The sequence below is a fragment of the Anomaloglossus baeobatrachus genome, chromosome 6, assembly GCF_048569485.1.
Source record: "Anomaloglossus baeobatrachus isolate aAnoBae1 chromosome 6, aAnoBae1.hap1, whole genome shotgun sequence".
NCBI lineage: Eukaryota > Metazoa > Chordata > Amphibia > Anura > Aromobatidae > Anomaloglossus > Anomaloglossus baeobatrachus.
The window spans coordinates 536,296,644-536,311,787 of NC_134358.1; the positions used below are offsets into that span (position 1 = coordinate 536,296,644).

At 43.3% G+C, this 15,144-nt stretch overlaps 1 protein-coding gene across 1 annotated transcript in view; it reads right to left on the minus strand.

The window, feature by feature from the left end:
* Positions 1-15,144, minus strand: part of MALRD1 (MAM and LDL receptor class A domain containing 1) — a 746,310-nt gene that overhangs the window by 490,060 nt on the left and 241,106 nt on the right. Inside the window, exons 7-8 of the mRNA XM_075315583.1 lie at positions 10,629-10,789; positions 1,496-1,588 (exon numbers count right to left, since the gene is read on the minus strand). Of these exons, the coding sequence (XP_075171698.1) occupies positions 1,496-1,588; positions 10,629-10,789 (254 nt within the window). The remainder of the gene's footprint in view (positions 1-1,495; positions 1,589-10,628; positions 10,790-15,144) is intronic.

Sequence of the window (15,144 nt, forward strand, 5' to 3'; positions counted from 1 at the left end):
TACTGAGCACTTGAATTCACAGATGATCATTTGTGCTGTGCAGAGCTGTGCAACAGCACGGCTCTAAACAGCACAAGCGATCAGACACTGTAGTTGAAGTCCCCTATGGCGACTAGTAAAATCAATAAAAAGTGTTTTGTTTTTTTTTTAAAATATGAAAAAAATTAAAAAAAAACCACACGTTTAAATAATCCCCCTTTTCCCCCCTTGAAAATATAACAAAAAAATTTGTTTTTTTGGTTGCGGCACCATTGCAATAAAATGCAATATCAGGTGATCAAAATATTTGTATCAACACTAAAATGGTATAATTAAAAACATCAGCTCAAAACACAATAAAATAAGCCATCGCACAGCCCAAGAGCCCGAAAAATGAGAATGCTACAGGTTTTAGAAAAAAGTGACAGATGTGCAATTTTTTTTTTCAACAAATTTCTGTATTTTTTTCACCACTTAGGTAAAAGTAAACCTATACATGTTTGGTATCTAAGAACTTGTACCGAACTGGGGAGTTATACTGCCAGATCAGTTTTAAAATACAGTGAACATGGTAAATAAAAAGTCCAAAAAAACATTGTGGAATTGCACTTTTTGTTGCAATTTCACCGCACGTGGAATTTTTTTTCCCGTTCCAGTACAATCTGTGGCAGAATGAATGGTGTAATTTAAAAGTACAACTCGTCCTGCAAGAATACAAGCCCGCTTTTGGTTAAGGCCCGTTTACACGCAACAACATCGGTAATGAGATATCGTCAGGGTCACGGAATTCGTGAAGCACATCCGGCGTCGTTAGCGACGTCGTTGCGTGTAACAGTTAGGAGCGAATGTTAACGATCAAAAATACTCACCTAGTCGTTGATCGTTGACACGTTGTTCATTTTCAAAATCTCGTTGGTCGTTGTGGACGTAGGTTGTTCGTCGTTCCTGAGGCAGCACACATCGCTATGTGTGACACCCCGGGAACGACGAACAACAGTTTACCTGCGTCCTCCGGCCATGAGGTGGGCGTAACTTTCCTGCGGCTGCTCTCCGTCCCTCTGCTTTAATTGGACGCCTGCCATGTAACGTCGCTGTGACGCCGCACGAACCACCCCCTTAGAAAAGAGGCTGTTAGCCGGCCACAGCGACGTCACTTGGAAGGTAAGTTCGTGTGACTGGTATTAGCGATATTGTGCACCACAGGCAGCGATTTGCCCGTGACGCACAAACTACGGGGGCGGGTACGCTCGCTAGCGATATTGCTAGCGATATCGTAGCGTGTAAAGCAGCCTTTATAGTGGCAGAAAAATAAAAAAAAGTTATGGCTCTTGGAAGACGGGCCGGAAACAACAAAAACGACAAATGGGAAATCGCCAGGGAGGGTGAAGGGGTTAAAGAGGTATTTTATTAACATATTGGTAAATGCAAGATACACTAACCGAGACATGAAAAAATAAATTGATCCATATTTCTTAAATCATTTTTGATGATGTTACATTTGATAAACAGTCTGTACCTGAAAGTCTTCTGAGCTCTCCGGCAGACAGACTTCTCCTTTGACCCATTGGCCTTCGGTTGACACATATTCTTCAAAAAGTATTATTTCTTTCTGAAAAGTTTAAAATGTCTCATAATGAAATATAAACTTTATTAACATACATACCAATCAAAAATATCTAGGTGCTGGTGAGCAAAAGTTTAAGAACCCAACCCTGAACTCTTCATTTTATTAATTCCTCCAATTCATACCCAATGGTTTGGTATTTGGTGGACACCAGAGGGAGGTTGTTATATATCCGATTGAGCCTAATGACCCACTGACTTTAGTCTGAAGGGTAATAAGAATTATCACTATGCTGCTTTTAAAGAACATACGATATACTGTATGTGTCGTATACATTTACTCTTTTGTGGAAAAAGGGCACCATGATGGGGACCAAGTTTGACTATAGGAGGCCAATCGTGACTAACCAGTAGCAGGTAAGTGGCAGCAAAAAATTAAGTTTTGGTCCCTTATGTGCTAAACTCTGACATTGGAACCACCTGTATCGACCTGAATAAGGCCATGAACACATGTCCACTAATATGCTGCGTAGTTATGAGTCTTGTCTTGCATTATTTGACCTTCTCTATGTGCCGCCGTCTACATAACAGAAATCAATAGTCCGCCAAACTTGTTGACGATGGACATGGCGCATTTATACAAACAACCGTCTCAGAGTAAATTAAAACTGAGAACTTTAACAAGGAGCAATCAAGCTCTGTTCATTACGATCTGAAGCATCATGTCAGTAAACAATCACAACTTGAAACACAAAGTGATGAGAGCGGTAATGAGAGCGTCTTCGAGTGTGGTGTTAAATAAATGTAACATCGACAGGAGATGAGGATTATTACATAGGAGATCCAGCACATGGATTCCGCTCCAATCTTGTAAGTCAGGTTTTTAGAGCGTGAAGAAAATACATCCCGAAGTATGCTTTGTTTGGCAAGCACCAATACTTGTTGACGTACCGATATGTTACAGTCTATGAATTGGTATGAAGCGGGCTCTGGAGTTGAGCTTGGATCAAACCACAGTTGTTTTTTTCAGAAATTGTTTTTTGGACTATGATAGATTTGGATGACCACTGCACATTCCCTGGTCTACAGAAGAGTTGCATGGGTTGTTTTTTTTTTTTATAATAAAATTGTAAATGAGGGAAAATTTCAGGGAGTGTTTATTTACAGTGCCTACAAGTAGTATTCAACCCCCTGCAGATTTAGCAGGTTTGATAAGATGCAAATAAGTTAGAGCCTGCAAACTTCAAACAAGAGCAGGATTTATTAACAGATGCATAAATCTTACAAACCAACAAGTTATGTTGCTCAGTTAAATTTTAATAAATTTTCAACATAAAAGTATGGGTCAATTATTATTCAACCCCTAGGTTTAATATTTTGTGGAATAACCCTTGTTTGCAATTACAGCTAATAATCGTCTTTTATAAGACCTGATCAGGCCGGCACAGGTCTCTGGAGTTATCTTGGCCCACTCCTCCATGCAGATCTTCTCCAAGTTATCTAGGTTCTTTGGGTGTCTCATGTGGACTTTAATCTTAAGCTCCTTCCACAAGTTTTCAATTGGGTTAAGGTCAGGAGACTGACTAGGCCACTGCAACACCTTGATTTTTCCCTCTTGAACCAGGCCTTGGTTTTCTTGGCTGTATGCTTTGGGTCGTTGTCTTGTTGGAAGATGAAATGACGACCCATCTTAAGATCCTTGATGGAGGAGCGGAGGTTCTTGGCCAAAATCTCCAGGTAGGCCGTGCTATCCATCTTCCCATGGATGCGGACCAGATGGCCAGGCCCCTTGGCTAAGAAACAGCCCCACAGCATGATGCTGCCACCACCATGCTTGACTGTAGGGATGGTATTCTTGGGGTCGTATGCAGTGCCATCCAGTCTCCAAACGTCACGTGTGTGGTTGGCACCAAAGATCTCGATCTTGGTCTCATCAGACCAGAGAACCTTGAACCAGTCTGTCTCAGAGTCCTCCAAGTGATCATGAGCAAACTGTAGATGAGCCTTGACATGACGCTTTGAAAGTAAAGGTACCTTACGGGCTCGTCTGGAACGGAGACCATTGCGGTGGAGTACGTTACTTATGGTATTGACTGAAACCAATGTCCCCACTGCCATGAGATCTTCCCGGAGCTCCTTCCTTGTTGTCCTTGGGTTAGCCTTGACTCTTCGGACAAGCCTGGCCTCGGCACGGGTGGAAACTTTCAAAGGCTGTCCAGGCCGTGGAAGGCTAACAGTAGTTCCATAAGCCTTCCACTTCCGGATGATGCTCCCAACAGTGGAGACAGGTAGGCCCAACTCCTTGGAAAGGGTTTTGTACCCCTTGCCAGCCTTGTGACCCTCCACGATCTTGTCTCTGATGGCCTTGGAATGCTCCTTTGTCTTTCCCATGTTGACCAAGTATGAGTGCTGTTCACAAGTTTGGGGAGGGTCTTAATTAGTCAGAAAAGGCTGGAAAAAGAGATAATTAATCCAAACATGTGAAGCTCATTGTTCTTTGTGTCTGAAATACTTCTTAATACTTTAGGGGAACCAAACAGAATTCTTGTGGTTTGAGGGGTTGAATAATAAATGACCCTCTGAATAAACTTTTCACAATTTAAAAAAAAAAAAAAGAAAAAAAGAAATAACATTCTTTTTTGCTGCAGTGCATTTCACAGTTCCAGGCTGATCTACAGTCCAAATGTCACAATGCCAAGTTAATTCCGAATGTGTAAACCTGCTAAATCTGCAGGGGGTTGAATACTACTTGTAGGCACTGTAAATAATAATTAATTTTTGTGTGCGTCTTTTTTTGGATTACTGGATTAGTAATGGTGGTGTCTGAAAGACACCTCCCAATTACTAACACCAGGGCTTGATGCCAGTTGACATTACACAGCTGATATCATACCCAAAAACCATTACCCTGATTGCCACCGCAGCAGAGCAATCGGTAAGAGCCGAGGTGAATAGCCAGAATTGGCACTTCTAATGGGATGCATCACTTCTGGGGTGGCTGCAGGCAGGTAATTTTGGGCTGGGACGGGCCCAATAACCATGGACCTTTCCAGCCTGATATTATCAGCCTGCAGCTGTCTGCGTTACCTTTGATGGTTATTAAAAATGGGGGACCCCACATAATTTTTTTTTTTCAACTAATTATTTATTTGGCTAACCGCTGTAAAATCTAATTTTTTCTCTAACTATCAAGAAAAAAGAATGAAACCAGGGATTCCCAGCGGGTCTCCCATGTCGCTACTTGCCTGACTTCAAACTGGACTAGCAGCACTGCCAGTCCAGTTTGAAGTCAGGCAAGTACCATCATGGGAGACCGGCTGGGAATTCCTGGTTTCATTCTTTTTTCTTATATTTAATGTGGAGTGATGCCCTGTAAGACTGGCTCTGTACTCCAACCCCCGCCATGTTCATTAGCCTCTTGCGGTCACCTGCTGATCTTGTGCAGGCTTTTAAGAAGCCCAAAAAGAAGGAGGAGGGTGCCGTGAAGTGGCGCTGGGCAAGTATTATAATGGCCATTCTAATATTTTAAATACCTCCAACTTCTTCATTAGGTAGTGTATTTTTGTGCTATTGCAGAGTGAGACTGTTTTTTTTCTACTTTTTATCTACCTATCCATCCATCTATCTATCTATCTATCTATCCCTCTATCTATCTATCTATCCCTCTATCTATCCATCTATCTATCTGTCCATCTATCTATCTATCTCTCTATTCATCCATCCATCCATCCATCTATCCATCTATCCCTCTATCCATCTATCCATCTATCTATCTATCTATCTATCTATCTATCCCTCTATCTATCTATCTATCTATCTATCTATCTATCCCTCTATTTATCTATCTATCTATCTATCTATCTTTCTGTCTGTCTGTCTGTCTGTCTATCTATCATCTATCTTTGAATGTTTTTAACTCATAGAAAAATATTCACTTCAGTGTCATGCATTTTTTCAGTGTCACACGGAGGCCATACGTACCGGAGACACATAGACACAGATGGCCATATGGGTGGTCTAAACAGAATGTGCCACGTATGTTTTTTTTAAACGGATTTATGAAGGAGGCCTAAAATTAATTTTCTAATGGAAAACATATTTTTAGAATCTTTTGTGATACTGATACCTGTTTTAACAAAAAAAATCCCAAAATCTTGAGGTTTTCATTACACTAAGCCCTTATTATAAGTTGACTCCTGTTATGTAGAAATAAATTCTCATCAGTAGAGATGAGTGAACCCGTTCAAGTTCAGTTCGCCGAGTTCAGCCGGACTTTAGATCAATTTCAGTTTGGGACCCAAACTTGACCTGAACCTCACTGGAAGTCACTGATTGGGCAGTTCGGATCTCTGCCCACATATAGGCAGCCATAATCAGACCATTTCTGGGGAAGGGAGATGGGGTTTATTCTTTTTTGTACACACTACATCCAATAATGCTGTTGTTACCTCCAGTGCGAGTCATTCAAACACGGCAAGCGGCTTGCACTGAGCTGAGCACTGAGTGTATCCAAGCACAGCAATGCTTGATCGAGTGGTCAGCATACGTAAAGCATCTGAACTTGAACACTGATTTCTTTGTAAAGTCTGTGTTCGGTACAAACACTGAACTTTACAGTTGATCACAGATAGGATTACAATGATAGATGTCATCTATATACAGAAACCACAACATCCATTATTCATTATCGATTATGTCACAGCTCACCTTCCCCTCTTTGCACTGTTACATAGGTTGAAAAAAGACCTAAGTCCATCAAGTTCAACCTTCCTCCGCCAATTACATTTTTGTCACTAAATTATTTATAACCAACAAGAAAAAAAGCCACCATTCACGTCCATCAGCAAAAATAATAAAAAAAAGTAATAGCTCTCAGAATACAGCAATGTAAAAACAATTATTTTTTTCTTTAAATATCTGAATTACTGCTTCTTCTTGATTCTGCCTCATAAAAAGTGGAATAGAAAGCAATCAAAAAATAATATGTGGCCCAAAATGGTAGCAATTAAAACTCCAACTTACAATAAGCCCTAACATGGCGGCAGAAAAATAAAAAAAAGCTATAGTCATCAAAATTTGGTGATGTAAAAAAACCTTTATTTTGTAAAAAAGCATTTTTAGTGTGATAGTAGCCAAATCTAAAAAGAACTATATAAACCTAGTATCGCTGTAATTGTACTGACTGGAGGAAAAAAGTGAAGGCATAAAAAATAAATAAAGCCAGTTCTTCAACTGCTGTTTATTTGTGCATTCTGCCTCCCAATGACCGCAGTACGGCACGGCTCACATTTACCTTGCGCTCTATGCTGAGCACTTACATCGGGAATTACGTGTAAATCTCTAGGCATAATGTAAGTGCACTACAATGTACTGGGCACTTCCAGGGCTTATTTGTATTTTTAAGTTATGCAACATTCACTGCATTTGACTCTATAAGTGTAATCTAAAGACAAAATCACCACTCTATCCGTGAATAAATTCCAAGAGGGACGTAATATCCAAAATGTGATCACTTGAGGGGGTTTCTGCTTTTCTGCCACTTAGTGGCTCTGCAAATAGAGTCCGTATACTATTCTAGGAAAATGTGTGCTTCAAAAGTCAAATGGCGCTCCTTCCCTCCTGAACTCTGCCATGTGGCCAAAAAGTACAGTCACGTTCAGGAGAAATTGTGTAACACATTAAGGAGCCTGTTTCACCCCTTGTGAAAATTGGTAATCTGGGGCTAAAACAACATTTTAATGGCAAAAATGTAATTATTTTTTCTTCACCATCCACTTGTATGAAATGTTGTGACACACCTGTGGTGTCAATATGTTCCCTGAACCTTTAGATGAATTAGGGGTGCAGTTTGTAATATGGGGTCACTTTTGGGTGATATCTGCTGTTCTCGCAGCTCTGCCAATGTGACATGGCACTCCAGCAAATTCTTAAGTATATTATGGCATTCCTTCCTTTCTATGCTTTGCACTGTGCATCTAAAGGAGTGTTTGACCACATGTGGGTTATTGGTCCATTTTCTCCTATTACCCTTTTTGAAAATTAAAACTTTGGGGCACAGCAAAATGGTAATTATTTTTATTTTCACATCCTGATGTTATAAAATTCTGTGAATCACGCGAGGGTTAATATTGCTCACTACACCCCTAGATAAGTCCTTGAGACATTTAGTTTCCAGAGTTACATGGTATCTGCAATCTATTCCAGCCAAAATGTCGCTCCAAAATTCAAATAAGGCACTTTCCCTTTTGAGCCCTGCCGTGCGCCCAAACAGTAGTCTTCCACCACACATCAGGTATTTGTGTGCTCAATTAAATTTGTCCAACAAATTTTATGGTCCATTTTCTCCTGTTATGCTCTTGTAACAATGAAAAATTTGGGGCTAAAGCATTATTTTTTTGTGAGGAAAAAGTAACATTTTCATTTATTCCTTCCATATTGCTTTAGTTCCTGTTAAGCATTGTAAAGGGTTAATAAACTTCTTGGATGTGGTTTTGAGCACTTTGAGGGGTGCATTTTTTAAAATGGGGTCAATTTTTGGGTATTTTCAAAGTCACTTCAAATGTGACGTGGTTAGTAAGAAAATTGGTTTTAGAAAAACGAGAAACTGTTGATAAACTTTTAACCCTTCTAACTTAAGAAAAAAATGTGTTTCAAAAATGGCGCTGATGTAAAGTAGACCTATGGGAAATGTTATTTATTAACGATTTTGTGTGATATAACTAACCTGGTTTTAGGGCATAATATTTCAAAGTTTGAAAGTGGCAACATTTTCAAAATGTTTGCCAAAATTCTAATGATTTTACAGATAAACAAAAAATAACATCCTAAATTTGCTACTAATAGAAAGTACAATATGTCATGAAAAAAACAGAATCACTAGGATCCATTGAAGCTTTCCAGAGTTATTACATCATAAAGTGACACTGATCAGAATTGGAAAATTTGGCTGTTAGGCCTCTTTCACACGTCAGTGAAAAACACACATGTTAAACATGCATATGGTCCTCTGTGTGCCATTATTTTGGCACACATGTGTTCTCCGTGTGGTATCCATGATAGTACACGGAGATCAAGAACTTTATACTCACCTGCCCCCGGTGCTGCTGTCCATGGTGCTGATGTCCCTGGCTCTGCTGTGTCCCCGAGATCATTATTTGTTATGTCTTCCTGGTCTACTAGGCATTGCTCCCACCTAGCCAGAATCCTACTCCACACTGATGAGGGGCAATACCCCGAAACAGCTGTCTGTGGATGGATACCTGGCCTTGGTATTTCCCTTGTCATATCTTTAAACTCGTCAAGAGCGGGATATTAACTAAAAGGGCCACTTAATATGGTGGTTATGGTGGTCTCCTAAAAAGAGCCACTCCTTGGCTAGGTCCTTCCCGGAGAGATATCTGGCTACTTTCCGTGTTGAGACTAACAGAGGCTTCATGGGCCTTTTTTGATTTGCATATTTTCCAGGGAGGCAATGCACCTAGGATTTCACTCTGTTGAGCGCCTTCGCTGGCTGCCGGCAGTGTTTTCTCTGACTGGTCTCCCCAAGATCAGTGATTGTTTTGTCTTGCTGGTCTACTAGGCATTGCTCCCACCTGGCCAGAATCCTACTCCACACTGATGAGGGGCAATACCCCGAAACAGCTGTCCATGGATGGATACCTGGCCTTGGTATTTACCTTGTCATATCTTTAAACCCGTGAAGAGCGGGATATTGACTAAAAGGGCCACTTAATATGGTGGTCTCCTAAAAAGAGCCACTCCTTGGCTAGGTCCTTCCCGGAGGGATATCTGGCTACTTTCCGTGTCGAGACTCCTAACAGAGGCTCCATGGGCCCTTTTTGATTTGCACTCTACTGTCTCTGGGACGGCTGCTGCTTCTGGGTCCCCTGTGCATTGAATATTCATGAGCATAATGAGCGGGCCCAGAAGGAAGTGACAGCAGCGCCAAAGACAGCAGCACTGGAGACTGGTAAGTATGAAAAATCATTTTATTTCACAGACACGTGTTTTCTTTGGTACGTGTCACACTGATCACATCACTATGTGGTGTTGTAACATCAGTGCTGCTGGAGGAAAACAGACTTGTCTCCATGCGGAACACACTTACACGTGTGTGCACATGGACCGATGGTCTATGAGTAATCACTGATGTGTGGGCAGACCCATTGATTTTAATGGGTCTGTGTATGTCCGTGATTCCGGTATGTATATAAAAACGGCAACATAGTACCGGAATCACTGACGTGTGAAGGGGGCCTAAAGGCTACTTTACACACTGCGATATCGGTCCCGATATCGCTAGTGTGGGTACCCGCCCCCATCTGTTGTGCGACACGGGCAAATCGCTGCCCGTGCCGCACAATATCGCCCAGAGCCGTCACACATACTTACCTGTCCGGCGACGTCGCTGTGACCGGCGAACCGCCTCCTTTCTAAGGGGGCGGTCCTTGCGGCGTCACAGCGACGTCACTGAAGCGTCACTGAACCGCCGCCCAATAGCAGCGGAGGGGTGGAGATGAGCGGGATGTAACATCCCGCCCACCTCCTTCTTCTGCATAGCAGCCGGGAGGCAGGTAAGGAGAGCGTCCTCGTTCCTGTGGCGTCACACGCAGCGATGTGTGCTGCCGCAGGAACGAGGAACAACTTCGTTACTGCTGCAGTAACGATTTTTAAGAATGGACCCCCATGTCGCCGATTAGCGATTTTGCACGTTTTTGCAACGATGCAAAATCGCTTATTGGTGTCACACGCAACGGCATCGCTAATGCGGCCGGATATGCGTCACAAATCCCGTGACCCCCAACGACTCCGCATTAGCGATGTCGCAGCGTGTAAAGCCCCCTTAAGGAAAGGGAAAACAGGCTCGGTGGTGGAGGGGTTAATAGAAAGTTTTGCATTGTTCTTGTGCTCACAGACTTGATTTCATTTTTTTTTAAACAAGTTTTAAAGCAAATGAATGCTGTTGGCAAAGAAACCACTTAATATTTCTATAATTTGAAATGTTATAATGCTATTTCCCTGCTATGACAGTAAATTCCAGCTGAGTAGAAGCGCCTAGGAGTGCGCAGCAGATAATGGAATCTTACCTCATCCGAGTGCAGCACAAGTCGCAGACTGTTGTCTTTCTCAATCATGTAATGGAAGTAAAAGCGACAGATCTTGCCTTTGCTCCTGTGAATCAGTGAGCTTTTTAAATAAGCCCTTTTCAGTAAATTGCTGGGGTTCCCATCAACAAACAGAAAATGTCCTGCAGTGATAAACAAAGTAGTTAGATGTCAAGAATTGAAAAACATGAAGCCCTGGATGGCCTGCTGCTACAGACCGCAGGCAAATGTTGTTTCATCTATTCTCATTTAGCTTCTTTTCTACATGTCTAATACATTTATTCCAAGGCCTAAAAATGTAGAATAATATGGGCTTCCAATGGAGATGCCTAAATATCAGCTGAACCGGGGGCTGAATTTTCGCCATTAGTGACAGTGTCACAGGTGACAGAAAGTCATGTGGTTTCTGGCCATAGAAGGTCACAGCGTTTGGCTGCCCAAAACGCTCCCTGCCTTTCCATTCTTCCTGCTGTCAGTATGCATTGGTATGGGTAGCTTTTCTGTTGGATTCATCTCTCTACCTTTTGGACCCAGCAGGAGCTCTCCTTCCACCATCTGCAATCTCTTGGTGCTTATGTGGAGCCCACGGCTGCTGCAGCGGTCTGGCGCGTTACCTTCAGGGACTTCACGGGATGGTCTGGTCACAGGTAGGGAACCTTCTCTTTAGGATTTTCGTGACGCCACTCTTGGTATTGCGGTCAGGGGACCGCCACTGCAGGTTAAGGGACGCCTGGGGTTGTTGGTAGGTGCAGTTACATGGTGTGGCCCCCCGAGAGTAGGGCTGGCCCCAGGGCCTGTTTTGAGTGGGTGGAACAACAAGGCGCAGAATGACTCAAACACAGTCTAGGGAGTCTTTTAACGTGTTTACTCACTGTTTGGTGGTTACTGAGAGATGCCCGGGCGACATTGTGATAACCAGATGGAACGAGGAATCCCAGAAGGCCGTTCTGAGGGTAGCTGTCCACTTGCCCTCCTTGCACTCCTTTTTGTTTGGGAGGACCCCTTACATGAAGTATGGTAGGATTCCTCCAGGAAAGCTGTCTCTGACCCCCGCTCCCCTCTCTGGCCCATCTGCCGGCAGCGTAGACTTTGGTGGGATGGCTTCTGGCACTATTCCCTTATGGGCCTCCTGGTTGCTGCTTGGGCTCGGACTCTGTGTTGTGGTGGTGAGGGCCTGAAGTACCCCCACTTGAAGGTTGAGCAGCTCTGGATTAGCTGTCTGCTCTAGGGACCTGTCTCCCCTTACGTGCTGGAATACCAGTGATCCCCTTACTTGGCCACCTTGTCTTTCAGGCTGACCCACAGGTACCCGTTCTCCCCCGTTTTCAGCTACTGCACTCCGCAGGGTCTGGCTAGCATGAGAGACCCTCTGCTCCCTTCCACACTCGTCAACACTCTGCCTCAGACTGCTTGCTCCTCCTTCTCTTCCTGTCTGACCTGCTTCCTAGCAACCAGCCTCTGAGCACACCCCTTGATGGGAATTGAAAGTTAACCGCTTCTGGCTACCCAAGGGTCCCTTCTAATGGTGTGGGAGACCTGGTCATTAAGTGTTTGTGTGTGCACACCTCATTCTGGCCCTTGGAGATTACCTGGAAGCACTGCCCCAGATGGGTGCAATACTCTGTGGTGCCTGCCCAGGTCAGGGGCGCAACATTTATATACCCCTTCCTTTGGACTGGTTTTGGTGACATTATTTAGTTCATTCAGGCCCTGGGTGCAAGCAGGTGGCTTGTACTCCTCTGTAGTATCATTGCTGAAGCTTCTGCCTGAGTTATCTGCGGATAAGTAGTTCTTGGTTTTCCCCTGTGTGTCCTCCTTGTGTTTTCTATAGTGTTTATTGGGGTTGACGAAGAGCTCATCCCACCCGTTCCCTATTTAGGGTCCAGCACTAGGGATACCTAGGGTCAGGTATCCGGCTCCGTTCCTAGGTGCAGAACCTATCTAGGGTGGTGAGGGACCCCAGGGATCAGCAGTAGGTTTGGTCAGGGGTCACCATCTTCCCCTTCCCTAGACGCAGGGTTTCTCTTCATTTTCACCTTTCCCTTGGTACTTCCCCATACCTAGCATGATAGACCGCTGTGGATCCTGGCAGCTAGGCTGACTCCCAATGCTGGAATGGGTGCAAACCTTGGGTGGTTTAGTTCAACCCCAGAAGAAGCAAAGTTGGCAGATACTTTTACGTGGAACAGAATAACGTTTCCTCAGCTCAGCCTCCCCCCTCTGTTATGCTATGTTCACATAGAATCTCAGCCGAACAAATAGTGGTATTGATCCAATTTTTTTTTTAAACAACTATATACTTTTATTCATATTAATTTAAAACATGATTAAAAATGCAGTGTTTCTGTGATGCTTTTTCTGTAGCCAAAATCTGCTTTCTTGGCAGTAAAAATGTTTTGTTCGAAACACCGGGTTTTTTTTTCACAATTTTGTGGCCTTTTTTGTAATGGTTTTGCCGTTATTTATACCGTAAATCTAATATAAAAAGCTGAGTGTATGTACGTGTGTATGTGTGTGAGTGTATGTATGTGTGTATGTGTGTGAGTGTATGTATGTGTGTATGTGTGTGGTGAGTGTGTGTATGTGTGTATATGTCCGCTAAATGAATCCCCACCATCACATTTAGAATCATGAAATTTTGCACAGACACTCCATTTTGATTCAAGGGATGTCATAGACTATCTTCTGAGGGGAATTTAACACCATGCTTTATAGTTATTCACCGAAAAAAAAACACCTACTGTTTGGCTGTGTGAGGTAATATATTGGCTGTTTTGACAGTGAAGGGTGCTTTACACGAGACGATCTATTGTGCGATCGTCGGGGTCACGGTTTTTGTGACGCACATCCAGCATCGCTTGCGACGTCGGGCTGTGTGACACCTCCGAGCAACGCAGTATCGCTCACAAATCGTGAGTCGTGTACTCGTCGCTTGGTTTCATAATCTCGTTTAATTAAAATGGCGCCGGTTGCTCATCGTTACCGGGGTAGCACACGCCGTTCCGTGTGACACCCCGGGAATGATGAACAGCAGCTTACCTCCGTCTCGCGGCACCCGCCGGTTATGCGGAAGGAAAGAGGTGGGCGGGATATCCGCTTCTATTGGGCGGCCGCTGTGTGACGTCGCTGTGACGCCGAACGTCCCTCCCCCTTCAGGAAGAGGATGTTCGCCGCCCACAGTGACGTCGCTCTGCAGGTAAATGCGTGTGACGGGGGTTAACGACTTTGTGCGCCACGGGCAACTAATTGCCCGTAGCGCACAAACGACGGGGGCGGGTACGATCGATCGTGAAATTGCACGATAGATCGTACCGTGTAAAGCAGGCTTTAGCCTGAATATTTATCAGATGGCCTATGGCAACCAATCACAGCTCTGCTTCTATTTTGCTACAGGTCATTAATGTGAGCTGTGATTGGTTGCTATAAACAACAAAGGACATTTTTAGTATAAGAAGCTTATGTGTGAGGCAATATGATTTCGGTGGTGAGAGGAAGAGTGGGAGAGAGGAAGAGATGGAGAGTGGGAGAGTGGGAGAGTGGAAGAGAGAGAGAGAGAGTGGAAGAGTAGGAGACTGGGAGAGCGGGAGATTGGGATAGTGGGGGAGATGGAGAGTGGGAGAGTGGGAGAGCGGGAGATTGGGATAGTGGAAGAGAGAGAGAGAGTGGGAGAGTGGGAGAGTAGGAGAGTGGGAGAGATGGAGAGTGGGAGATTGGAAAAGTGGGGGAGATGGAGAGCGGGAGAGTGGGAGAGTGAGGGAGAGGGGGCCTAGCTAGTCTCCAGACCTTAATCCCATAGAAAACTTATGGAGGAGCTGAAGCTCCGAGTTGCCAAGCAACAGCCTCAAAATCTTAATGATTTAGAGATAATCTGCAGAGGGGAGTGGAGCAAAATTCCTCCTGACATGTGCGCAAACCTCATCATCAACTTAAAAAAAAGCTGACTACTGTGCTGCCAACAAGGGGACGGCCACCAAGTATTGCGTATTGTTTGCCAGAGGAATCAAAAACTTATTTCTCTCTGCAAAATGGAAATAAATGTATATAATTTATATAATGTGATTTTCTGGATTTTATTTTGGATATTCTACCTCTCACCTTTTAAAATTAACCTATTCTTAAAATTATAGACTGTTCATGTCTTTGTCAGTGGGCAAACTTACAAAATCAACAAGTCATCAAATACTTATTTCCCCCAATATATATATATATATATACAGTTAGGTCCAGAAATATTTGGACAGTGACACAATTTTGGCGAGTTGGGCTCTGCATGCCACCACATTGGATTTGAAATGAAACCTCTACAACAGAATTCAAGTGCAGATTGTAACGTTTAATTTGAAGGTTTGAACAAAAATATCGGATAGAAATTGTTGGAATTGTACACATTTCTTTACAAACACTCCACATTTTAGGAGGTCAAAAGTAATTGGACAAATAAACCAAACCCAAACAAAATATTTTTATTTTCAATATTTTGTTGCGAATCCTTTGGAGG